The sequence below is a fragment of the Rutidosis leptorrhynchoides genome, chromosome 9 (assembly GCF_046630445.1).
Source record: "Rutidosis leptorrhynchoides isolate AG116_Rl617_1_P2 chromosome 9, CSIRO_AGI_Rlap_v1, whole genome shotgun sequence".
NCBI classification, from domain to species: Eukaryota; Viridiplantae; Streptophyta; class Magnoliopsida; order Asterales; family Asteraceae; genus Rutidosis; species Rutidosis leptorrhynchoides.
Window position 1 is genome coordinate 8,170,144 of NC_092341.1, and position 27,282 is coordinate 8,197,425.

General features: G+C 32.1%; 1 protein-coding gene and 1 long non-coding RNA gene across 3 annotated transcripts in view; both read left to right on the plus strand.

Moving 5' to 3' along the window:
• LOC139865850 (ABC transporter C family member 8-like) overlaps window positions 1-19,029 on the plus strand; it is a 31,274-nt gene extending 12,245 nt beyond the window's left edge. Inside the window, exons 3-13 of the mRNA XM_071853956.1 lie at window positions 13,233-13,553; window positions 14,147-14,233; window positions 14,316-14,903; window positions 15,002-15,166; window positions 15,242-15,536; window positions 15,622-15,836; window positions 16,591-16,896; window positions 17,554-17,617; window positions 17,740-17,979; window positions 18,634-18,823; window positions 18,936-19,029. Coding sequence (XP_071710057.1) covers window positions 13,233-13,553; window positions 14,147-14,233; window positions 14,316-14,903; window positions 15,002-15,166; window positions 15,242-15,536; window positions 15,622-15,836; window positions 16,591-16,896; window positions 17,554-17,617; window positions 17,740-17,979; window positions 18,634-18,746 — 2,394 coding nt within the window. The 3' untranslated portion in view covers window positions 18,747-18,823; window positions 18,936-19,029. The remainder of the gene's footprint in view (window positions 1-13,232; window positions 13,554-14,146; window positions 14,234-14,315; window positions 14,904-15,001; window positions 15,167-15,241; window positions 15,537-15,621; window positions 15,837-16,590; window positions 16,897-17,553; window positions 17,618-17,739; window positions 17,980-18,633; window positions 18,824-18,935) is intronic.
• A 5,079-nt stretch (window positions 19,030-24,108) lies between these two features.
• On the plus strand, window positions 24,109-25,633 carry LOC139865720 (uncharacterized). 2 transcript variants are annotated; one of them, XR_011765081.1, is made up of 4 exons: window positions 24,109-24,536; window positions 24,820-24,948; window positions 25,162-25,317; window positions 25,581-25,633. It is a non-coding gene; the product is annotated as an uncharacterized lncRNA (long non-coding RNA). The 2 variants fall into 2 exon arrangements; XR_011765080.1 differs by having other exon boundaries at window positions 25,162-25,615.
• Window positions 25,634-27,282: the final 1,649 nt, after the last annotated feature.

Sequence of the window (27,282 nt, forward strand, 5' to 3'; positions counted from 1 at the left end):
TTTCTCATAAACATACGTCCCATGCATAGAGACAAAAATATCATTCATATGGATTGAACACCTGGTAACCGACATTAACAATATGCATATATAAGAATATCCCAATCATTCCGGGATCCTCCTTCGGACATGATATAAATTTCGAAGTACTAAAACATCCGGTACTTTGGATGGGGCTTGTTGGGCCCGATAGATCTATCTTTAGGATTCGCGTCAATTAGGGTGTCTGTTCCCTAATTCTTAGATTACCAGACTTAATAAAAAGGGGCATATTCGACTTCGATAATCCAACCATAGAATGTAGTTTCACGTACTTGTGTCAATTTCGTAAAACAGTTATAAAAGTTGCGCATGTATTCTCAGCCCAAAAATATAAAGGGTAAAAAGGCAAATGAAACTCACGATACTGTATTTTGTAGTAAAAATACATATGACGTCATTGAACAATGCAGGGTTGGCCTCGGATTCACGAACCTATATCAATTGTGTATATATTAATACGTATAATGTAAGTTACAAAATTTCATTTATTAATATGTATTATTTATATATTATAGTTTTGTAGAATTTATTCTAACCTTTATTTTAAAACGTATACTTATATTATATTTTAAGTTATATTTTATATATATATATATCGATTTTATGTATATATATCTATAATGATTTACGTTTATATAAATAGTGACATTAATATATTTATATACATATATTTGTGGTTAGTATTGTATTTATGAAATTTTATTAGTTTGTTATGTGAATTATTAATACAATCCTAGTATATACCATAAGTATATATATAGTGTACAAAAGATTTATTTGTTAAAATAATAATTTAGATAATAATGATTTACTAATAATAATAATAATTTTATTAATAATGATAATACTAATAGCAAAAAAAATGAAAATGATAACTGTTAATGATACTAATAATAATAACTCTAAAATAATATTAATACTAATACCATACTTATGTTAATAATAAGGGTTCTAATATTTATAAAATGATAAATGATAATCATAATAATACTAGTAAATATTAATGATGATACTGATAAATATGATATTATTAATTGTAAATGTACTGATGATACTATTATTTATAAACCGGTACAAATTCTAATATTGATGATAATAATATATTTTTATTTCCTTCATAATAATAATAATGATAATCATAATCCTAATGATGATAAAATACTAAAATGATAAGTTTATTACTAATAATAATATTATTAATACCTATCATAATAATAATAGTAATGTCTATAATACTTTCAAATATGATAACAAGTATGATACTAATAATAACAATAACAATCAAAACAATCACAATAATAATAATAATACTAATAGTAATTAATATATAATAACAATAATAAAATTAGAAAAGAAAACTACCTCACATGAAAAGAGTTTCAAAAAAAAAAAGAAACTACCGTCCTCTGGACTCGATCTCGTGACCACATGCTCACACGCAAACACTCTCGACCATCCCACCAATTCTGATTCTCTGTACTAATATCGAATTTAAATTTTATATATAAACTGTTTTTCTTCTATTCCTCTTCTTCTCCACAAGTCTCATGGATTCAACAAAACATCAATAACCAAAAAAAAAAAAAAAAAAATCAGGGTTCCTTTTAAAGCTTCAAAACATTACAGAAAAAAAAATAATTTGGGTTCTAAAATAATAAAAAAAAAACACTAAAGGCCTACTGCAGCGTCGGTTCTTGGAACAAAACAAAAAAAATTGATTTCGTAATAGATAACATTATAGATAATGTTTATAACACGAAATAGTTTTCTAAACATGTATAAAAACTACTGGAATCGTCAATTTGATCAGAAACATATACACGAACGCGAATTTGTCTCAAGAACAATTGTTGACTTTTTTTAAACTAAACTTTGACTTCAAAATTCAAGATCGATATAAAGATTTGAGAGTTGAGATTTTGCAGATAGATTCAAAGAAAGATTTCTAACCTTTCTGCATTTTTAGATTTTGAAACTTTATTCGAAATTGAATTAAGAGAAAAAAAAATTGGAGCGTGCAGAGAAGAAGAAAAAAAAAATATCGCTGTGCTCTTTAATCCCATTGGATTTCCTTTTTATTTGATTTGCAATTATACATAATCATTTTGTAATAATAGAGATCGGTTGATAAAAAATGGAGAAAATGTCAACACAGGTTCACGAGTTTGGAGCAGGAAAGAAACAAAAAAAATAATAATAATAGAGATAAAGGATACAGAGGTCAAACGTATAATATAGATCCCTACTGTTTTTTTTAATTAATAATAATAATATATAATAACAATACTATTAATATCTAATAATATTAATAAAATTAATAATAATGATAAATATAATATTAATGATAATAATAATTGTAAAAATGATAATAATAATAATAATAATAATAATAATAATAATAATAATAATAATAATAATAATAATAATAATAATAATAATAATAATAATAATATGAAAGGATCCGAAACTAATCATCCGGACGTTGTCCATATTGATTACAAACGAATTACAATAGTTGATAACATTGCGAGGTACTTGCCCTCTATATGATACATCTTACAAACGTTGCATTTATTCTTAAAAGGCAATCTATAGTTACATCCATAATTGACATATTCGCCTGACATTTCATAATATTCAAATGACCTAAACCGCCATTTACTTAATAATAGTCTCTATGAACTTCAATGACTCGAATGCAACGCCTTATGATATAAGTCCTTAATGGCCTCAAGTAGTATCCTTAGTACGAGATAATGCACAGCGGAAGACTTAATTCATACCTGAGAATAACATGCTTTAAAATGTCAACATAAAGTTGGTGAGATATAGGTTTAATGTCGACAGCGATATAAATATAGACCACAAGATTTCATATATAAACATTTTAATAAAAATATTCTAAGTGGTTGAGCACTTGGTAACCATACTTAACAATTAATCACGTCGCATATTCCCTTTAATATGAAATCTTACTACACTGTACCAAGTGTAGTCACGAAACGAAGTACTGTGCAACCGTTGAATACTGGTCGTCCAGTCCGGTTGGGGTTGTCAGGCCCGATAGATCTATCAACAGGATTCGCGTTTACAATACCGCTGTAAATATTAGTTACCAAGCTACAGGGAAGTATGCCAGTGGTACAACTCAACGTAGAATATATTTTTCAGTTACTTGTGTCCATAACGTAAAACATAAAATACATGTATTCTCATCCCGAAATATTTAGAGTTTAAAAGTGGGACTATATACTCACTTTCGTCTTGAAGATATATATAATTTGACTTGGTCTCCGGTTGATATCACGAACCTATCCATATATAATATATCAATACCTTTTCTTTTTAAACAAACGTCACATATATATACTTGTTATACTTTTAATACTTTGAATAATTCCTTAGTCCGTAGTTAGCAGCTCGTTGTTAGTAATTCAATTTTAATGGTTCATTTTTAGATGTTTAATATACCCGCAATGAAATAAATAAAACCCCCAACGAAATAAATAAAACCCCATCGTATATGTATTGGTCAAGATTAATCTTGACCCACGGTACCGGTGTTGTCAAATGACGTGTTGCGTACATAAAGTACCGGTGTTGTCAAATGACGTGTTGCGTACAAACATGGGATCTATGATTAATCTTCTCGTGTTGTTTACGGGTGATCCTGAACCATATAAAATTGAATTATAAGTACATATATATAAAATATCATGTTATCTTAGAAATATGTGATTTATTTAATTTTTCCCAATTAATCCCGAAGTTAAACAAGTCTAGGATAACCAATTTTGTTTCGGTCATAGTTTCTTCGTTACAAATCCGTTTTCGTTGATTCAACTTGCCATCTCCTTGGATCGAGTCCCTCTTTAAGACTATGAACTGAAAATACCTTGGTTTATATTCAAAATCACACGGCATAGGTAAAACTTTAGTGAAACTTATGAAGTTAAACATTTTTGTTACAAAAAAATAACACTTAATGACCATTTTTCTAAAAATACTTATACTTTGAATTAAATCATGAAATTTTTATGTGTTAACATATTTATAGTAAAAATCATTTTTCCAGAACATAAACCTCCAATTCAAAGTTTAAGATAGTTTTTAATTATTCAACCCAAAACAGTCCCCGGTTACACTCCGACGTCGTAAAAACAGTTTTTAAGATATTCTTTGAAAAACCAAGTTATACCTTGTTAAGTTAGCATATATTTAAGTTATATTACAGGTCTTGAAGTATTTTAAAAGTTAAGTTAGAAGGATCTATTTAGTTTGCAAACAAGTTTGAAAACTTTCAAACTATGTTCTTGTTGTTAAAATTGTATACCACAAAATATGATAGCTATATATATATGAATCGAATAAGGTTATGAACATAGATACTACCTCAAGTTCCTTGGACAAGGTTGCTGTAAAAGAGGAGTAAAAAGCTAGAACCAAAAGGGTGATGGAATTGGATGAAAGATTGGAAGTAAGTTTGTGTTCTTGGAAGGATTTCTTGAAGTGTTTTTGTATGGTTTTCTTATGGTGTTTAAGTAAGGTTTTTGAAGCTAAATGATGGGGAAAATGCTTGGAGATGATCAAGTATGAAGTTAAGAGTATTTTGAGAGAGAAATGGAAGTGTAAGTGTGAGAAAATGGGGTGAAGAAATGGTGTGCATGCATAAAAACGTTTTTAGGTTATAAAGGAAAAAAAAGATACCTAACTTTGTTTTCTTGCTAAATAATTCATGCTACTTGACAAATGGTTGGTTCCACATGTTTCTTAATCATTTAAGGCTGCTAAGGAGCAGATTTTTATTGGTATATACCAATAGTAAATACATCTAGAAGCTGCGTATGATACGGGTACATATACCCTAGGTATACGTATAGAAATCTTTGAGAAAACGGAACGAGGATTCAAATATAGCTATCTTTTGTAAATATACTTATATTGTTTTATGTATTTAAGTCTTTAAAAGTGATTAAATACATTACTTATACGATATATGTATAAACATTATAGGTCATAAGTATTTAAGTCAAATAACGTTACGTATGGTTATCGTTTTGAAAACTTAAGTTAGTAGTTTCAAAATATACTTATAACTTATTGTTATTAATACAAAATGAGATATTAAAACATTCTTAGATCATGTTAAATATGTATATATACATATATATACACAAACGTATAATTATCATATATTGTATAGTTCGTGATATCATCGGTCAAACTAGACGGTCAAACATTGTGTAAAACTCTTTTCGAAAACATAAGTCTCAACAATTTGGATTGCTTATCATGTTGGTAAGGTTTAATTTATGTAAATATTAATCTTATAAGTATAGAACGATCGAAAAAGTGCGGGTCAACTTTAGGGTTTTTGCTTATCGTGTCGGAACCATATAGAGATTAGAGTTTAAATTTGGTCGGAAATTTCCGGGTCGTTACAGTACCCACCCGTTAAAGAAATTTCGTCCTCGAAATTTGGTAGAGGTTGTCATAAATAACAATAGGAATGTTTTCATGACGAATATGAGGTAATAATGAAATTTTATCATTATTGAAAGATTTAGATAAAACGATTCGGTTATGTGAGACGCACGAGCGAAGCTATCACAAAAGAGTGAAATGAGTAAATATAGAATTGTTGTAACCGATGACGTGATTATGATCGATTTCCGGGATTTAAGGGTTTTAAAGAAAATCTTATGTAATAAGATTTAGTTTTGCGGCGATCAGGATCTTCTTTGATTTAACGCGGCAATCTGTTTTGATTTCTTTGTCGAATATTTCACTATAAATTTACCTCCTTCCCTTTCTTTCTTCCCACATCTTCTATTCTTTCTCTTTAGTTCCTACTTTAAGACATTCGCTAATATGCTCCATCCCATTCTAATCCTTGTTATATTTCTAACTTTCATATCTTTCATTCTTCTTTTTCATCTATCACCAGAAGAATCTATTCTCTTTTATCCTTTCCTTGGAATTATAATGTTTTTAATTCTCCCGTGCCTTTACGTTGCAATACGTATTGATATGCACGGTTTGTAGTTTCGGGGTTGTTGTTAGGTTTTATACCTTCCCTTATATTTCGATGTTCCTACTCCCATCCCTTAAAATCATTGTCATCCACAGTTAATGCTCTCTCTTATTTGCTGTGGTTTATGTTCCTATTTCTATTCTGAGGTTTTGTCCCTTCGTTTCTTCTTCCTGTCCTCGAGCCAAGCGAACAATGGTCCGAAATTCGTAGGTAGGAAATTTGGAATGAACCTAGCTATTGGTTTTAGAATGAAATTGTAATGGCACGATCTTGATTCGTTAAATTACTCGAATATTCCGGAAAAATAGAACTAACAAGGTGATACGTTCTAATATGTTTGGAGACTTGATAGAATGTAAGAGCCGTGTAACATGGCACATGATAACGGTACTGTGAATCATCACATTCCATTAGAAACTTAACATGACTTACTGTAATATAATGAAGTTGATCAAGTTTCATTATATTATACTAATTCATGCATCAGTTCCCAACACTACTTCAAATCATTTATATTTTAATCTCGGAGGTTTCAGAATTTAGAAATTAACACAGTTTCTTTTATATTGTAACGCAGATGTTACGGAGAGATAAATGATCGCAGATAGGAATAGTTGTAAAAATATCTCCAGAAATATGAAAAATATGTATAACGAATGATATGAAGATATCTTATAATATCTAAGATAAGATGATGATGAAAAATATCATCCGGGCAAGGTTTTGAATAAAGAGTAGGGTTCTTACTGACGGTTTCAGCAGGTACGGAATCGTTTGTATTCTTTGAGAGCAGGTTCAGTCCCTGTGATTTATCCACAGCCTCTTTCATACTTTGCTTCATCCGTTTTCTAGTTCCAAACTTTTTTTTTTCCAGCTTTACCACCTTACTATTCTTTGTCATCAAACTTTTGACCGTTAAAGTCGTTTACAGTTTTTGCTGCTTCGTTAGCATTTCAAGAACTATTTCATAGTCCCGGGTGTTTTTCAGAAACTTCACGTTCAGATTATGAAATTCTTAGGGATAGACATTATAGATATGATGGAAGAAGTTCCGCGAGATTTTCAAAATACTGATTGTTGATTTCGCCAAAAGGATAACGATCTGCTGGTGCACCTGTTGATGTTGTCGAGGGATATAAAAGGTTTTCCGGTAATGACGGCGAAAGGACAAGGTATAAATATCATGATTATAATAGAAATAATCTCACTGAAAAGTCGAAGTGGAGCTGTGACAAAATTAGCTTCTCGAAAAGGAATTGTAGGGTTGTTCTTGCTAATAAATGGCAAAGGATTCAATATGTTATGTGTTAAATTATGAATTTGGGTTCGAGAGTTCTTCAGGTGTATAACTGTATGTATAAATCTTCATTCCGTAGGCAAGGTGCGGCGGGTTCAACTTCTCGGTCGAGGTGTTTTCAGGAATCATGAAAGGATTTGAATGCGAATTGTAATCGTCAAGTTACGAATGAGGTTTAAGATAAAATCAAGTGGCAAGCTTGAAGAATTGTTTAGCTTCATATGTTACAATCAACATTTTAATTCATTTTAATTGTCCAGAGTTAGCCGGAACAGTTAGCGTGGAATCCTTAATAGATTTTTAATTAGTTAAATCGTGTGTTTCTAACAATTTTTTTTTTATTTTGTCCAATGTTTTCTTCTTTATGCCACTTGTTGGATTCTGGTAGGTCAAAATCCGAATATGAAATTTGATTGAAAATGGTTATTCTGGGGTGAGCGGATACGAATATCGGTGGTTGTAAGTAAGATAATAGATAACCGTTGAATCAGATTCAAGAATGTACAATATAACTTATTAATGTGAATTCTAAATATTCCTCGGGTACTACCCACCCGTTAAAATATTTTCATCATTAATAGTTTGTACGAAGGAATTTTTAATTACTATCTTTATGAAAATATACTTGCATATATATTTTCTTCAGAGATAATCATAGATTTAATGAGTCAATAAGATATTAAACTCATTTGATTTATCGTTAATTCTAGGTTACATAATCTCTAAGACTTTAGAAATTACATAATCGTCATACGATACGTAAAGCGAAGATAATCGATGTAGAACGATATATAGAACGAAGATCATACTCGAAGTACAGATATTGAGTCGTGTGATGTTGATATTCGAGATACAGATTGTGATGTTGAGATTTAAGGCGCGGTTGTGATTGGGGTGATAAAGGTACTGTCGGCGTTGACGATGGTAGTACGGATTATGCTGCTGGTGCTGCTGTTGGTGTTTGTAACCTTCGCACCATATTCTCCAAAACCACTACCCGAGCACGGAGTTCGTTGACTTCTTCTATTATACCGGGATGATTGACGGTTGGAACGAGCCAATGAACAAGATTTGAAATATGGGATAGTATGTAATCATGACGAGATACTCTAGAAATGAGCGAGAAAATGGTGTTTCGAATAGGTTCGCCGGTAAGTGCTTCAGGTTCATCGTTAAGAGGACAATTTGGTGGATGGAATGGATCACCTTCTTCTTGCCTCCAGAAATTTAGTATATTACGAACCCATCCCCAATTCATCCAGAATAGATGATGGGAAATTGGTTGATCCATTCCGGTAACGCTGTTCTCGGAGCTCGAATGGAAATCCATATCGGCGAAGCTATCGAAGTCGGAGGAATTTGAGCTGGATGAAGAATCCATCTTGTATGGTCGGAGAAATGAATTTTTGGTTTGGAATAGATTATAGGAGTTGGGTTTGGTACTCTTCAATACATAATTTACATATGTATATATAATATCAAAATCCCATGAATTACGATGAATCTTTGAAATACGTCAGGCAATGTCTATCGTAACAGATACGCTAGGATATGAATTTTGTCTATACACTATCGATGCACTAAATGCAGTAAGACGTGTCTAGACTTAAGAATGATAAGCAGGCAGTTCCCTAAGAATGATAAGCAGATGATTTCCGACTAGGATTGATAAGCAAAACTTTTGACAGGCAGACACGGTCAAAGTCCAGACTCACTTAATGTATCCTAACAACTACTAGTTAGACACACTAATGCAAGGCCTGGTTCGCTAAGACCAACGCTCTGATACCAACTGAAAGGATCCGAAACTAATCATCCGGACGTTGTCCATATTGATTACAAACGAATTACAATAGTTGATAACATTGCGAGGTACTTGCCCTCTATATGATACATCTTACAAACGTTGCATTTATTCTTAAAAGGCAATCTATAGTTACATCCATAATTGACATATTCGCCTGACATTTCATAATATTCAAATGACCTAAACCGCCATTTACTTAATAATAGTCTCTATGAACTTCAATGACTCGAATGCAACGCCTTATGATATAAGTCCTTAATGGCCTCAAGTAGTATCCTTAGTACGAGATAATGCACAGCGGAAGACTTAATTCATACCTGAGAATAACATGCTTTAAAATGTCAACATAAAGTTGGTGAGATATAGGTTTAATGTCGACAGCGATATAAATATAGACCACAAGATTTCATATATAAACATTTTAATAAAAATATTCTAAGTGGTTGAGCACTTGGTAACCATACTTAACAATTAATCACGTCGCATATTCCCTTTAATATGAAATCTTACTACACTGTACCAAGTGTAGTCACGAAACGAAGTACTGTGCAACCGTTGAATACTGGTCGTCCAGTCCGGTTGGGGTTGTCAGGCCCGATAGATCTATCAACAGGATTCGCGTTTACAATACCGCTGTAAATATTAGTTACCAAGCTACAGGGAAGTATGCCAGTGGTACAACTCAACGTAGAATATATTTTTCAGTTACTTGTGTCCATAACGTAAAACATAAAATACATGTATTCTCATCCCGAAATATTTAGAGTTTAAAAGTGGGACTATATACTCACTTTCGTCTTGAAGATATATATAATTTGACTTGGTCTCCGGTTGATATCACGAACCTATCCATATATAATATATCAATACCTTTTCTTTTTAAACAAACGTCACATATATATACTTGTTATACTTTTAATACTTTGAATAATTCCTTAGTCCGTAGTTAGCAGCTCGTTGTTAGTAATTCAATTTTAATGGTTCATTTTTAGATGTTTAATATACCCGCAATGAAATAAATAAAACCCCCAACGAAATAAATAAAACCCCATCGTATATGTATTGGTCAAGATTAATCTTGACCCACGGTACCGGTGTTGTCAAATGACGTGTTGCATACATAAAGTACCGGTGTTGTCAAATGACGTGTTGCGTACAAACATGGGATCTATGATTAATCTTCTCGTGTTGTTTACGGGTGATCCTGAACCATATAAAATTGAATTATAAGTACATATATATAAAATATCATGTTATCTTAGAAATATGTGATTTATTTAATTTTTCCCAATTAATCCCGAAGTTAAACAAGTCTAGGATAACCAATTTTGTTTCGGTCATAGTTTCTTCGTTACAAATCCGTTTTCGTTGATTCAACTTGCCATCTCCTTGGATCGAGTCCCTCTTTAAGACTATGAACTGAAAATACCTTGGTTTATATTCAAAATCACACGGCATAGGTAAAACTTTAGTGAAACTTATGAAGTTAAACATTTTTGTTACAAAAAAATAACACTTAATGACCATTTTTCTAAAAATACTTATACTTTGAATTAAATCATGAAATTTTTATGTGTTAACATATTTATAGTAAAAATCATTTTTCCAGAACATAAACCTCCAATTCAAAGTTTAAGATAGTTTTTAATTATCCAACCCAAAACAGTCCCCGGTTACACTCCGACGTCGTAAAAACAGTTTTTAAGATATTCTTTGAAAAACCAAGTTATACCTTGTTAAGTTAGCATATATTTAAGTTATATTACAGGTCTTGAAGTATTTTAAAAGTTAAGTTAGAAGGATCTATTTAGTTTGCAAACAAGTTTGAAAACTTTCAAACTATGTTCTTGTTGTTAAAATTGTATACCACAAAATATGATAGCTATATATATGAATCGAATAAGGTTATGAACATAGATACTACCTCAAGTTCCTTGGACAAGGTTGCTGTAAAAGAGGAGTAAAAAGCTAGAACCAAAAGGGTGATGGAATTGGATGAAAGATTGGAAGTAAGTTTGTGTTCTTGGAAGGATTTCTTGAAGTGTTTTTGTATGGTTTTCTTATGGTGTTTAAGTAAGGTTTTTGAAGCTAAATGATGGGGAAAATGCTTGGAGATGATCAAGTATGAAGTTAAGAGTATTTTGAGAGAGAAATGGAAGTGTAAGTGTGAGAAAATGGGGTGAAGAAATGGTGTGCATGCATAAAAACGTTTTTAGGTTATAAAGGAAAAAAAAGATACCTAACTTTGTTTTCTTGCTAAATAATTCATGCTACTTGACAAATGGTTGGTTCCACATGTTTCTTAATCATTTAAGGCTGCTAAGGAGCAGATTTTTATTGGTATATACCAATAGTAAATACATCTAGAAGCTGCGTATGATACGGGTACATATACCCTAGGTATACGTATAGAAATCTTTGAGAAAACGGAACGAGGATTCAAATATAGCTATCTTTTGTAAATATACTTATATTGTTTTATGTATTTAAGTCTTTAAAAGTGATTAAATACATTACTTATACGATATATGTATAAACATTATAGGTCATAAGTATTTAAGTCAAATAACGTTACGTATGGTTATCGTTTTGAAAACTTAAGTTAGTAGTTTCAAAATATACTTATAACTTATTGTTATTAATACAAAATGAGATATTAAAACATTCTTAGATCATGTTAAATATGTATATATACATATATATACACAAACGTATAATTATCATATATTGTATAGTTCGTGATATCATCGGTCAAACTAGACGGTCAAACATTGTGTAAAACTCTTTTCGAAAACATAAGTCTCAACAATTTGGATTGCTTATCATGTTGGTAAGGTTTAATTTATGTAAATATTAATCTTATAAGTATAGAACGATCGAAAAAGTGCGGGTCAACTTTAGGGTTTTTGCTTATCGTGTCGGAACCATATAGAGATTAGAGTTTAAATTTGGTCGGAAATTTCCGGGTCGTTACATAATACCATACTAATTATGATAATATTAATATTTTATCGATAATAATAATATTAGTAATAATAATCTAATTTATACATCCAATTTCATCTTTATATGATATAAAGTGATATTATGAATACAAATATTGATATTTGACGATACAAATAACATTACTACAACAACTATATTTGTATTTAAATTTAATTTATTAATATCATCTATTATTATGTAATATTTAATAATTATGTAATATGTATTGTAACATATACTGAATATTATATATTTATGCATTTTAATATAAATATATTATAATATTTATTTACATACTAATTATATTATACTTATGTATGTAATTATGAAAAATATAAATGTTTTATATATGTAAGTATTATATATATTTATTAAAATAGTACATTATTTCATCATAGATATATTATAAATTTCTACATATACATAATATAATAATTATGTATAAAATCATATATATATAGTTATATTTATGTATATATGTATACTACCATATATATAAAATCATGTTTTAAATGTTGAGTAGATGATTAATTATGTATATTAAACAATTAACTACAAAGTATAACATTGTACATTTAATATTTTGATAACGTTGGTAAAATATGTTTGAATCATTTATATACAATATACTATATATATTCAAAATGAAAATCTTTAGTTATTAAATGTTATCTTTTATAATAACAAAATTACTTAATAGTTCATTAATACTAATATAATTAGTTTTATATATAATTATTTATATTTACATTCTTAGTTACAATTAAAGGTTCGTGAATCGTCGGAAATAGTTAAAGGTCAAATGTTATCATGAAATAGTTCAAACATAATGAGACTCGGTTTAATAGACTTTGCTTATCGAGTCGAATCATATAAGATTATGTTTAAATTTGGTCGGAAATTCCCGGGTCATCACAGTTTTTTTTAAGGTTTGGGGTTCATGTTGCCATGTTTTTTTTTCAAGACCCAATCGACCAAAAAACTTAACCCAGTATACCCAAATTTGAGAGTATAGGTCTCAATTTCCAGGTATAAATTTTTTAGAGCTTATTGTTATTTGCATTTAGGTGGATGTTGTTGGTTCAATTGCTTATGTTAGCCAAGCTCCCTGGATTCAAAGTGGTACGATTCGAGATAACATACTCTATGGAAAGCCAATGGACACAGCTAGATACGAGAATGCGATAAACGCTTGTGCTTTAGACAAGGATATCAATGATTTTAAGCATGGTGATCTAACTGAAATAGGTCAAAGGGGACTTAATATGAGCGGTGGTCAAAAGCAGAGGATTCAGCTTGCCAGAGCAGTCTACAGTGATGCTGAAATATATCTTCTTGATGACCCTTTTAGTGCTGTAGATGCACATACAGCTGCAACTCTGTTTAATGTAAGATTCTCTAATACCAATTGGCAAGGATGTAAAAGACGTGAGACAGATGAGTCGTTCATGACCTTGAAAGGTCAAGTCAGTCATGACCTTGAAAGGTCAAGTCGGTCAAAACGGGGTCGAGACGGACGTTGACCAACGTTGACTTTTAAATAAAAGTATATTAAATATAAATGTTTTTGACATAAATATTTCAAACATAGCTATTTTAAAAATAAATGATTCACAAATAAATAAGATGATGTGGTGTTAATTTAAATAATATATAGGTTTCATATATTGTTTTGGTGTATATGGTGTAGTGTCTTTATTAATTTATCTTTAAGTGATACTATGTAAGTCGGTGTTTTTCCCAACTACAGTAATTTTTAAGTGAGCTTGGAATTGTCCTTTACAATAGAACAAAGCCAGACAAAAGTCAACTTTTGACCGACATTGAACAACTTTTTCCGACTTTGACCTGAATTTTAGCGTTGACCGACTAATTAGACTTTTTTGGGCTAAACGAGATGGGCGACTCACCAAAACGCCGCAACCACCATTTGTTTTTGGTTTCTTTTGTGGCCATTACATTTGAATTTGTTAACGTTCAGGACTGTGTTATGACTGCTTTAAAGGAGAAAACGGTCATTCTTGTCACTCATCAAGTGGAATTTCTGTCAGAGGTTGACAACATTATGGTAATAAACAAACCAACGTATTACTCGTGTGAATTCTGAATAATTAAGTTGCAGTGTAACTGTTTTCTTTCATTAATTATAGGTGATGGAAGATGGTCAAATTACTCAATCAGGAAAGTACGAGGAACTCTTAAAGGCAGGCACAGCTTTTGAACAGCTTGTGAATGCTCACAAAGATGTCATAACAGATTTGGAGTCTTCATCTTATGAAAACAAAAACAGTCGCGTAAAAGTAATAAAGAATTTGAGCCAAAGAAATGAGATTAATGAGGAGATTTTAAAGACATCCGTACAGTTGACTGAACAAGAAGAAAAGCCAATTGGTGATGTTGGGTGGAAGCCTTTTTTAGATTACATAGTAATCTCAAAAGGTCACTTTTACTTGTTCTCAAGTCTATTGACCCAGATCAGTTTTTCTTCTCTTCAAGCTGCTGCAAGTTATTGGCTTGCTTTTGCCATTAAAATTCCTGACTTCAGCAGCGTCACGTTAATAGGTGTTTACGCATTGATATCAACTACAAGTGCCTTTTTTGTTTTAATGAGATCTTTATCTACTACCCTTTTGGGGTTAAAAGCCTCTAAAGCCTTCTTCTCAAAGTTCACCGATTCAATTTTCAGTGCACCCATGGTATTCTTTGACTCAACCCCAGTTGGACGGATTCTAACACGAGTAAGCCCTTCCCTAACATTGTCAAACAGAGAAATATAATATATATTTTGTTATATATTAGTATATATTAATAATATATAATTACATTAATCATACAGGCTTCAACTGATTTGAGTGTATTGGATTTTGACATACCCTTCTCGTTGGCTTTTGTGGTCACTTCTGGTATTGAACTGCTGACCACAATTGCTGTTATGGCATCAGTAACATGGCAAGTCCTAATTGTAGGCATCTTTGCTATAATAGCTACAAAATATTATCAGGTAAATTTATCGCTTCACTTTTGTTAAAAAACGAGAGAGAAACAAAGATTTAATTTTTTTTTTTCCTGCTTGCAGGGGTATTATCAACCATCTGCACGGGAACTTATTAGAATCAACGGAACAACAAAAGCACCTGTGGTAAATTATGCATCCGAAACATCACTTGGGGTGGCTACTATAAGGGCGTTTAAAAAGCAAGACAATTTCTTTCAAAAATACCTAAAGCTAGTAGATATTGACGCAAGCACTTTCATTTTCACAAACGCGACGTTAGAGTGGTTGGTTTTAAGAGCAGAAGCACTTCAAAACCTGACACTATTTACTGCTGCTGTTTTCCTGGTTTTGTTTCCACAGGGTTATATTTCTCCCGGTACGCATGTTTCTATTTGTAAAAAGAGTTTTTCATAATCTTCAAGTGTAATTTAGCTTAGCGAAAGAATTTGATACTTACGCAGGGTTAGTTGGGCTTTCACTTTCTTATGCACTGGCACTGACTAATGCCCACGTGTTCTTGACACGATGGTATTGTAGTCTATCCAATTATATCATTTCAGTCGAACGGATTAAACAGTATATGCATATTCCGTCAGAGCCTCCGGCAGTCGTGGAGGGCAATAGACCACCATCTTCTTGGCCTTCACAGGGTAAAATTGAGTTCCGGGATGTCAAGGTCAGCCCATCATTTACTTTCACTTGCATAAAAGTATACCTGGCAAATGGGTCGGGACCTGAAACAGGTCATGGGTCGAACGGGTCAAACGGGTCATGTCAGGTTGGGTCGAGACCAGTTTCTTAATGTTTCTTAAACTCGTAAAACCTCTAGATAATAAAATTTTAAAATCTCGTAAAGACCCGTTAAGACTCATTAAGGACCTGTTTGACCTTATATATATATATATATATATATATATATATATATATATATATATATATATTTGTTAGGCTTCATATGGGTCTAAATTGGACCCATTCTCCAATTGGATAAATACCTAACCTGATAGACCTATTTTTCAAGCTATTGGTCTTAATTGCCGGGTATACATGAAAGTAACATGAGGGTTAATAATTTCTGGTTTGGGTAAAGAGTTATTATAGGCCAGTAAATACCATCAACGTTTCAGTATATTTGATTTTAAGTGCTAATCAGCAGTCAGCACCACATCAGAAAAATATCAACATGGTAACACGTTACTGACACATCAGCAGTTTGACCAGTTAGTGGGTCAGATATCCTGGCATTGAGGGTTGGTTATGTTGAAATTAATCATTATTTATTAGTATTTGAAAGTTTGTTACCTTTTTATGAAATTTGATGGTTTTCTGGCTTAGGAGATAAATTGAAATGCTTATCTTTATATGCAGTTGGCCGTTCTTTTTGACCCTCATATCCGTTGGTTAATTATAATCTTGTCTGCATGTTTCAGATCCGGTACCGTCCAAATGCTCCACTAGTTCTCAAAGGAATCACGTGCACAATCAAAGAAGGGACTCGGGTAGGCATTGTTGGAAGGACAGGGAGTGGGAAAACAACACTTATAACTGCGCTTTTCCGTTTGGTTGAACCCGATAGTGGAACAATCCATATAGATGGTTTGAACATTTGCTCTATAGGATTAAAGGACCTCAGAATGAAGCTAAGCGTCATCCCTCAAGAGCCAACCCTTTTTAAGGGTAGCATACGAACAAACTTAGACCCTTTAGGACTTCACTCTGATGATGAAATATGGATGGTACGAATTACTTCCTTTGTTCCAAAAAAAAGATGCATACCTGGAATTATTGATAGCTAAAGTTTATTCTTTTGACCTGGGGTTCATTTGACCAATTTCGTGTCAAGCTATTTTTTGTTTTAATGTTTGAACTGCTAAAGATAAAGCATCTAACATAACTCAAATAAAGTTATTTATAAGCAACTTATTTCAAGCTTTTTAGGCTCTATTGAGTCGACAGCAATCGTCGATTTATTGGCGACTTAACTGACTCTTAGAGCCTAAATTAAATTCCAGGCAGGATTTAAAACCCATGGAAATTTGATTCTACCATTTTCATGGCGTCTACTTATTTTTATTTTATTATTTTTTATTTTTTTAAAAAAACTTTTTCCTACTTAAAGGCCGGAGGTCCTCTGGGAAGCAATCTCTTTATCCGTCGAATAGAGAGAGGGATGACTTTCTCTACTTTTGAGTGTTTCACTCTGGGTGGAGAAATGACTTGTCTTTATTCTCGGATAGGGGAAGGATTGTCTACATCTCACCTCCCCATACACAACTCATGTGGTATTGGGTATTGGGTTTTGTTGTTGTTGTGTTATTTCAAGCTTTTAAATTTGTTCTCTAAAACTGTCAAACCACTCTTAGATTCATTATTAAGTTGACTTATTCTTGCAGGCACTGGAAAAATGCCAACTAAAGAGTACCATTAGCAGTCTTCCAAACTATTTAGATTCTTCTGGTGAGTCTACAATAGAAAGTGAATTATTATTGACTCGTTAATTCAACTACACATACCTTCATATGCGGATACTGATTCAAAGTTTTAATGTTTAAGATTTTGTGCTAATCCTTATACAACAGTGAGCAACGAAGGGGAAAACTGGAGCATGGGTCAGCGACAGCTCTTCTGTCTCGGAAGAGTTCTGCTCAGACGCAACAAGATTTTAGTTCTGGATGAAGCAACTGCGTCCATTGATTCAGATACGGATGCCACTGTACAAAGGATTATTAGGCAAGAATTTTCAAGCTGCACCGTTGTAACTGTGGCTCACAGAATTCCAACTGTTATAGACAGTGACATGGTCATGGTCCTCTCTTCCGGTATGTTTTGCTCGCCTTCTTCTTATATAAAAAAGGAAAGTCACAATTATGTCAAGATTGAATACTGACCTTTAGATGAGTTAATAACTGGGATTTTCAATCATTGATTTTGATGATGATGATGATGAGATAATTCTCTCTTCAATTCAATCTTTGATTTAAAATTCAACAATTAACTTGAATTTCAACCATTGATTTATAACAAACTTAATTATCACTCTTATAAATGAAAACAAAACAAACTCAATTATGGTTTTGCTTAATGGTGGAATAATGGAAAGAGTGGGTACACATTTCATAAAAAAGTGCAACTAACAACATGTTGGATCGTCCCGCCAACATTTGAATTATTTTATCATAACTTTGAGAGTTAATTTAACTCTTCAAGTATGAGTATAAGAACTATAACCCAAATTGACATGTTTACCCATCAATGGGTCAGACTGCCAGCTCTAGGGCTCTTGGCCATGACTCGATGAGGAGTTGCTATTTGCTAATATGGCCCAACATATTAGATACATAATTTAGGTGATTCACTATGTTAAAATAGTTGTATATATATGAGATGTTTTACTGGTTTATATTAGATAGATGGAAAATTTAGCTTCAGGTGCATGAAGAAAATGGTTAGCTTATGTTAATTTGTGTATATAGGTGTAATGATGGAATATGATAAGCCGTCAAAGCTAATGGAGTCAGATTCCTATTTCTCAAAGCTGGTTAACGAGTACTGGTCCAGCTGCAGGAGTAGCTCTGCTCCAAAATGAACAAGATCATCAGGGGTAAGGTGTGTCACTTGTTACTGTTAATTTCCTCTCGAAATTACATCACTATTGTTTATATATGTACATGCATATATATATTTGCATATATATATATATATATATATATATATATATATATATATATATATATATATATATATATGTGTGTGTGTGTGTGTGTGTGTGTGTGTGTGTGCATACTAAGGTTTAAACTTCAAAGGCAATTGTAATTGTAATTGTAATCTTGTAATAATGCAACATCTAAAAAGTATGAAATACAAACCTCATTTATTTTCAAATTGCACTAATGTTGAGTTAAGAGACGAAGTATAAGAAAGTAACATGGCGGCATCAGTCTTTTCTTATTTTACAAAAAACATCTGTTTTGGGACAACGTGGTGTATCGTGTACGTATTAGTGAGTATTGCATAAGTTAGAATTACTCAGTGAGTACTCATTTGCAACTCGGAGAGTATTCGGCTCGTCCAAAACTTGAAACTATTCGATGATCGGGCAAAATACAGCCAAAAAATCGGAATTACTAGGAAAACCGGTCAAAACTCAGTCAAAGTCACACTTGGTCAACATCCGAGTACTCCCGGAGTTGCCGAGTACTCCCTAAAAAGTCCCTACCAAGTACTCCTCGAGTGGCGATTTTAGCAACCATGGTATTTGTACTTTCTTTTTGTAACCTTCACGTGACAAGGATTATTTGACACTCTTTTTGTAACCTTTCCGTTATTGTTAAAACGGCATTATTAAGAGTATCGTATGGAAAAAAAGAACGAAAAAAAAACAAGGTAAATTAGTGAGTTGTTGATCCGATTGCACGAGATTGGACGAATAGCTCCGAATTGTTGACTTGTTGGTTATCACTTATCAACGCTTTGCTTTGAGGGTATACTTACTTAAGTTTGAGTTTTTTAGCATTGAGTTATCCAAATGCCAGCAAAATAAGGGCTTAGGTTTCTTTTTAGCTTATTACCCACACAAAATCAAGTAAACTCCTATGAATCAGCTCATCATTCAAACACTTCCAGTGAACTTAATGGCTATGAAGATATAAAATAAGAAAATAGGCTACTATGCAAGGGCGGACCTTTGTTGAGACAAAGGAGGGCACCCGCCACCCTAAAGTATTGAGTTAGAACTACAATATTTATATATTTTAGGGGTAAAAATAATAGGTGTATTTTGTTAGCCCTCCTAAATTGCAGCTTTGTTTTTCCTATTTTGAGATTTGTTTTTCTTATTTTGATAACTGAACCGTCCTTGACATGTTTCTTTCTCCGTCTTTAAAATCCTCTTTCTTTGATTCTTATTACCCAACTGCAAAAGAGTGAAAGACAAGGAAAAAGGTTGTTTGCAATAAAAAAATACAAGTGCTATTGTCCACACGTCTAGTTGCTTTCAAGTTGAAGAAACCCCAAAATCCTCATTTTTTGATTCTTATCATTGTATGTTTTTTATTGTATTGTAGTTCCAAAACAGACGCTCACCATTTAATTTACATATTTATAAATGCTTTAATTTTCACGAGGTCTTATGGATAATTTGGTGCTTTATATTGAACGAAAAATTGCTGAAAAGTTTAATTCGAAATATGTTATCGATGATTTAAAATGTTCAAAGGTCGTCGAGCTGAGTTATAGTGAATTTTATTATTGTATATAGGACTATAATGATGCTTATTTTTGTTTAGTACTACACTAAAAAATTTTAGTGTTCGCCCTCCTAATCTAAAACTTCAAGTTCCGCCACTGTTACTATGTATAAGATAACAAGATAAGCTTCAATCACTTAGAGCATACATAGTGGGCAAAATTCGTCCTTGTTCTCTTCGGAATTGTTGAACCTCAATGTTCCCTCACTCCCTTCACCGTTCAGCTCAAGGTTCCTGGTCACCGTTTGCGAGGTAACAATGTAATGTGTTTTTGTTTTCGTTTATTCTTATTGGTTGATATATATAATTGTGGACACATTTTAATCTCTGAACCCTAACTTGAAGATTGACATTCGCTCAGTTTTTATACTTTAGTAATCCCGTAGAACAATGATCCGAAACACTAAATTAAATCCGTTACCACTTCTGGTGCTCTTAGACTACCTATATCGGCTAAAAACATAACGTATTCCCAAGACATTATAAACACTATATCTAAGTCTTTTTGTACTGTTTTTCTTGGTTTCAAGGTGCATTTGTGCAAACACTATCTCAAGATGTGTAAGACCAATATTTTCCAATAATCTGATGATGTCTGAGGAAGCGTAAGGTCAATATTTTATAATAATTTGATGGCATACTGCTTAGTTCACATTTTAAATTTTAATAAAGGTCATTGACATAGCTATATGCCCATATGGCCATATACAACTGAAGTTAGGGCAAATAGTAAAACCCACAACACTACCCAAACTAGATTTTTTTTTAAAATGGTAATAATTTTGATCCCACTTTCAAAAATGGAAAAAAAGGAAATTTCGTTGCAAAAATGGTAAAACCGAAGTTTGAAACTTCGGTTTTGCCAAATCCGAAGTTTCAAACTTCGGTTATGTTCTTTTTTCTTTTTTTTTATAAAAAAATAATAAAAAAGCAAAACCGAAGTTTGAAACTTCGGTTTTGCTTTTTATAATATTTTTTTATTTTTTATTTTTTTTTATTTTTTTGTAAAACTCTATGCCCATATAATTAACAAGGATAATAATATAATAACATTGATTTAGATGAAGAGGATGCATAGAAAAAGATGAAAAAGATGAGGTATTATTGGAAAATTGACAGGCTGGTTGTATGGAAAGAAAATGCGTGGATAGTATTCATGTTATGGGGAATTGGGGATGTATAATTAATATTTAAATTTAAACGTGTGGATAGTTCTAGACTTCTCAGTATTTACTTTTTATATATTACATATAAAAGCATATAGTTATAATTAATATTTTAAGAAAGTCTTACAAGTCATATTTGAATTTGAATATTGAAATTACTACTGTATTACTATATATATTTATTTAACATATATATTTATATAAGTCTAATATATTGATACATATAAACATATTGGAACATATATATTTTATATCATTACCCATTAATTATATAGGTATAGGGTCAAAAAAAAATAATAATAATAAAAAATGCAAAACCGAAGTTTCAAACTTCGGTTTTGCTTTTTTTATTATTACGGATTATTTTTTTTTTTGTAAAAAAAAAAGAAAAAAAAACAAAACCGAAGTTTGAAAGTTCGGAAGTGGCAAAACCGAAGTTCCAAACTTCGGTTTTACCATTTTTGCAACGAAATTTCCCTTTTTTCCATTTTTGAAAGTGGGATCAAAATTACTACCATTTTAAAAAAAAAATCACCCAAACTAAGAATTCTGAGACAAATTAAAAAAAGAAAAAAAAAAACAAAACCGAAGTTTGAAAGTTCGGAAGTGGCAAAACCGAAGTTCCAAACTTCGGTTTTACCATTTTTGCAACGAAATTTCCTTTTTTTCCATTTTTGAAAGTGGGATCAAAATTACTACCATTTTAAAAAAAAAATCACCCAAACTAAGAATTCTGAGACAAATCTCTTCATCACATAAAGCGTGATGTACACTTTCAATGTGTCAGATGCTCAGAAACATCCCTATCTAACTTACAAGTGTCACACCTCTATTCAATAACACGTGTCCACCAAAACACAATGGTTGAAAACCACATACAAACTTATTTCCTTCCACTCTCTCTCTCACATCTTAACTCTCCTCTCATCTCTGATTGAAATAAATACGAACCCAACCTGACCTAATATACAGCCATTTCACTTCTCCGACGACGTCAATCTGTAACGGAAAACATGTAGTATTAATCCATACATTTTTTCAATCATAACGATACCGATTATGCGTAATACTACCATTGTTCAATGAATCGAATCGGTCCGATGAACGAAAGGTCGCCGGAATAATTGAGCCCGACAAAGTTCAGTCTATTAATACTCCACCGGTCACCATCCACAATTCATCTTATTCCGGTAATTTTCGATTTTGTGAATTTCGACGATTCATATTATATTGATCTGTTGTATGAAACTCTAATTATTCGTACGACTATATTATTGTTAAATTCGTAATTTCGCTATTAACCATTGTTCCGGTAACCATCCAAAATTCATCGTATTCATATCTTAGTTCAAGTATTAACACCCATTCTTTGATTTATATTTTTTTATGCCTAAATTGGTTCTATAATCCCTAACCATACGCAGAAATTCATAAATGTGTTTTGTCAAATCGTTCACATTATTTTCTAATTAACCATACCCAGAAATTCATATAATTTATCTTTTTTTTACACTAATTTGTCAGTTTACATCTAAAATTCGTTTACAAGTGTCCATATTATACTGATTAGTGAAATAAATTAGGCTTAAACCCTAATCTAAAATTTGTTAATAACTTCATTCTTATTTACATTAGGGTTTTTTTTTTTTTTTTTTTCTGATTTGTGGTGTGGTTTTAATACATGTATAATCCTCTTCTTTCCTTTTCTGTTTACTTTTTTAACAAGATACATTGTCAACATAGGTATTCTTTGATGCACACTACGTGTTTGATGAAATGTTTAAGACAAATTTGGTTATAGACATGTGTACGCTTTTGTGAAGTTACCACCCATTTGATTTTATTTACTTTGTATATACCTAAATTTTCATGTTATTGATGTATACTTGCTTCAGTTTAATAAAGAAACCATACTATACTACTACATATGATAACATGGATTTATGTTAATTCTTTGACTTGATTCAAAATTCAGGCAATATTTACTCAATTATATGTCATTTAATGTGGCACTTTGCAACTTTCAGTGTTTATGCCATGAAATAGTCGTTACATATTTTCCAATTTCCACATCGGTGTGAGTAGGGTTCATGGCTACATCACATTACATATAGTGTTATAATTAGCGTGTACATGTTTTTGCCTCAGAAGCATATATTATAGGATGAATATAGTTTAATAAACCGTGTATTCAAATTGTTAGATGTTAACTGAGTTTCCAGTCATTGTTTTTATTATTTTAAAGGCTGGATAGTTAAAAGAGTAATATAGTTGTAGTTTAATATGTGTTGTATTTAAATTGTTGGATGTTACTGAGTGTCCAATATTTGTTTCTATCATTATGGATGTCAAATAGTTACAAGAGTAATATTACATCAAGATGTCAGTGGACTGCGATTCAACGAGTATTTTGATCAACTGAAAATGGTATACAAAGAATAATTGCATTGATTAATTTTAGAAGTTCGATACTTTTTAGTTTAGGTAGTTTTGATAATTTACTGAATACACATTGAAACTCTAATAGCCGTGAATATGTATTGCCCCTAAAAATTGATTACGTAATATTATTACGCAATGGTTCAATATTTGGTTTCATCGTCTAATTATTATTATTATTATTCAAAAAGCATGCCTAACCCTCTGTAATTTCCTGAAGTAAATGCTTTACATGAGTAATATGCATAGATCCTTATTGTGTGTATACTTATGTTGTGGAAGGTCACTGTGTTAATGTGTCAAAATTTATGCATTCTAACAAGACTAAGCATAGAAGTTGTATGTTACTTAGAGAAAATGTTTTAAGTTTATGCATCTAATGTCTAAAATATCCAATATGGGGCTTCTGTTATCTTCAGTTTTAATCACCTATTTTAGATGTTTTTGCTTTATTCATGTATAATGATTAGCTCTTCCCAATTCTCACTTACAAGGGCCAGTGGCAAGACGCAGATATCATAAAAGGTATTACTTCTACCATTTTGTTCCTTATAAAAATGATCAACCTTTACTACTTGTGTTATATAAGTATGCTTATGCTTATATGCTTTTGTACTGTGTTTGACAAGCGAGCGGGCTTTTAAGTTGTTGATATCATTATTTAGCGACATTAATGAGGATAAATATCATGATCATAGGATAACACAAGTAGTAAAGGTTGATCATTTTTAGATAAGTTTAGTAATACAGTGATTGCTCTTTCTAGCATTTTTATGCTTGAACAACGTTTTATGGCTATCTTTTACAGTTTATTTTGTACAGTAATCTCTCATAGCAAATAGCAATGTGGCTGCTTCAGATAATTGCAACAGTGTTACAAACTGATATGGGTGCACTCAATAGCAATTGGAATATCAAATTACTTTTGAGATGGGAGGTAAATTATTTCTTACTTAAACTTCATGTTATCATATTAATCTATTTAACGATCTGTTAATTATAAGATTGATTCATTGTCGATATGAACACATTATTGGATTCTATTAATGTTTCGACTTCTACACAATTTTGATTCATTGTCACAATGTTTTGGTGTTGAATGTTTCAGTCAACTATATGATTTTGCCTACTGTTCTTGATATGGGTACAGGAAAGCTGGCTTCAAGCACTTAAATTTCGGGCATTGAAGGTGAAAAATGCAACATGCTTTCAAGCTGTATGTATTAGTCGCACACAACTGTTGAAAGACTTTTTCTTGGTTTAGTAAAATTAACGAGTACCTTACTTCTCATCCCGAATACATTAGGTAATATATGGGTCATGGAGAAGGATAAGGATATGGATTATTTCGGTTTGGATCAGAGTGTTAAAGGCTACAATTTTCGAATTTGGTTTCATCATTATTCTTTTGCAAAGTCTGCTCTCTATGGTCAATTTTTGATTGAAAATTGATGGGTTGACTTGTGCTGACATTTTAACTTTTAAAAGTCAAAACGGCCAATTTTTTGGGGAGTTCTTATTCTGTTTTTCTTTTGGTAATGTGGGTAATGGACTTGGTTGATGTTACAGGATGTGCAAGTATTAAAGATTTTGATGGTGGTACAAGACATATAATTGTAAAAGATGCTACTTTTTGGTTGATCTACCATCCATATGCAAAGTTTTAAGTTTGTGGGTTTTTGTATAACTTATTTGGCATCTGTATTAATTTTGAAAAGTGTAATTGGGATGTACATTAATAATCCGTCCTAGGTTGTTTTTGGTCATTTTGTAGTTGTCATGTAATCGTCATTTTGTACTCTCTTTATCATACCGTTAATTGATATAACATATACGTTTCCAGTTTGTTTGATTAAGAGTTTCCGTGCAACGCACGGGCTCTTAAAGGCTAGTAAACCACATAAAAAGGGCACAATAGTAAAACCACGATGGTGTGCATACTTGTTCCTTCCTACACATCAACCCTTTTGGGCCAGCTTCATATTCATACCCACAAAAACACTTCACTTTCTAAAATCATGCCAACTAAATCACGGCATTACAACCACTTATGACTTCATCATCATCGATTTCGTCAACCACCAGCATAGATAACGTAAACGAAGATGAACACGTCTAGACTCAAATCAAAGCCGGAGAACGTTGTGACGCTGAATCCGAACCAGCTCTCGCAAGTTACTTATACTCCACAATCATATCTCATTCATCACTAGATCTTTATCTTTTCATTTAGGCAATAAATTGTCTTCTTCAACGCTTTTATTAACTCTTCGTTACGATCTGTTCCTTAATACATTTTCTTCCTATCAGTCTTTGCTCTCCGCTAGTGTTGCTGACTTACGCGCCACTCGTGAACGTGATCCCGCGCATATCACATTTGCTCATTGTTTCTTGAATTATAAAGGCTTTTTAGCTATTCCGGCCCATCGTGTGGCCCATAGACATTGGGCTTTGAATCGGAAGGCCCATTGCACTTGCGCTGCACTCACAGATATCAAATGTTTTCTCGGGGTGAAAAGAACGGATAAAGCAACAGCAACTCAAACTTATGAATCAAAATCAGTCACCATGAAAACATCAACATACAATCGGAGTACCAGCAGAAACAAATATGTGTGCCAAAATTAAGAACCAAGATTACAATCGTAAAAGAACAATACTAATAGTAGGTTCAAACAATTGATAAAAGAGATTTGGATTTTAGGGATTGAGTAGGTGAAGATGACCAGCGACTGTAATTGCTGAATGTGTGTCATTCTCTAACCCTACACATACAGCCATATAAATAAAGTCTCAAAAATGCAGAAAGTCCCCCTCCATAAAAGGCAAACGAACAGCAGCCCCCTTAAACTTTTAGCACATGAGCAAACAGCCCCCTTAAACTTTAGTACATGAGCAAAAGAGCCCTCAAGCATAGGAAAAACAGCACCACCAAACCTTACATAACCAACAGAAACACATTAAGTTAGACATGAGAAATAGAGAAAATAAGCTTGATAATTTAACATCCCCCCTCAAGCTTATTTTGGAACATGTCAACAAGTCCCAACCATTTTGAAAGGAGATTATGCTGAGCAGTACCCAACCCTTTAGTTAGAATATCTGCAAGTTGATTTGCAGACTCAATTTTTTCGGTTCTGATTAAACCAGAAGTAACTTTATGTCTTATAAAATGTAGGTCAATGTCAAAGTGTTTGGTTCTATCATGAAAGACAGGGTTGGCTGCAATTTGAATTGCAGAGCTGTTGTCACAGAACAGGGTAATGGGAAG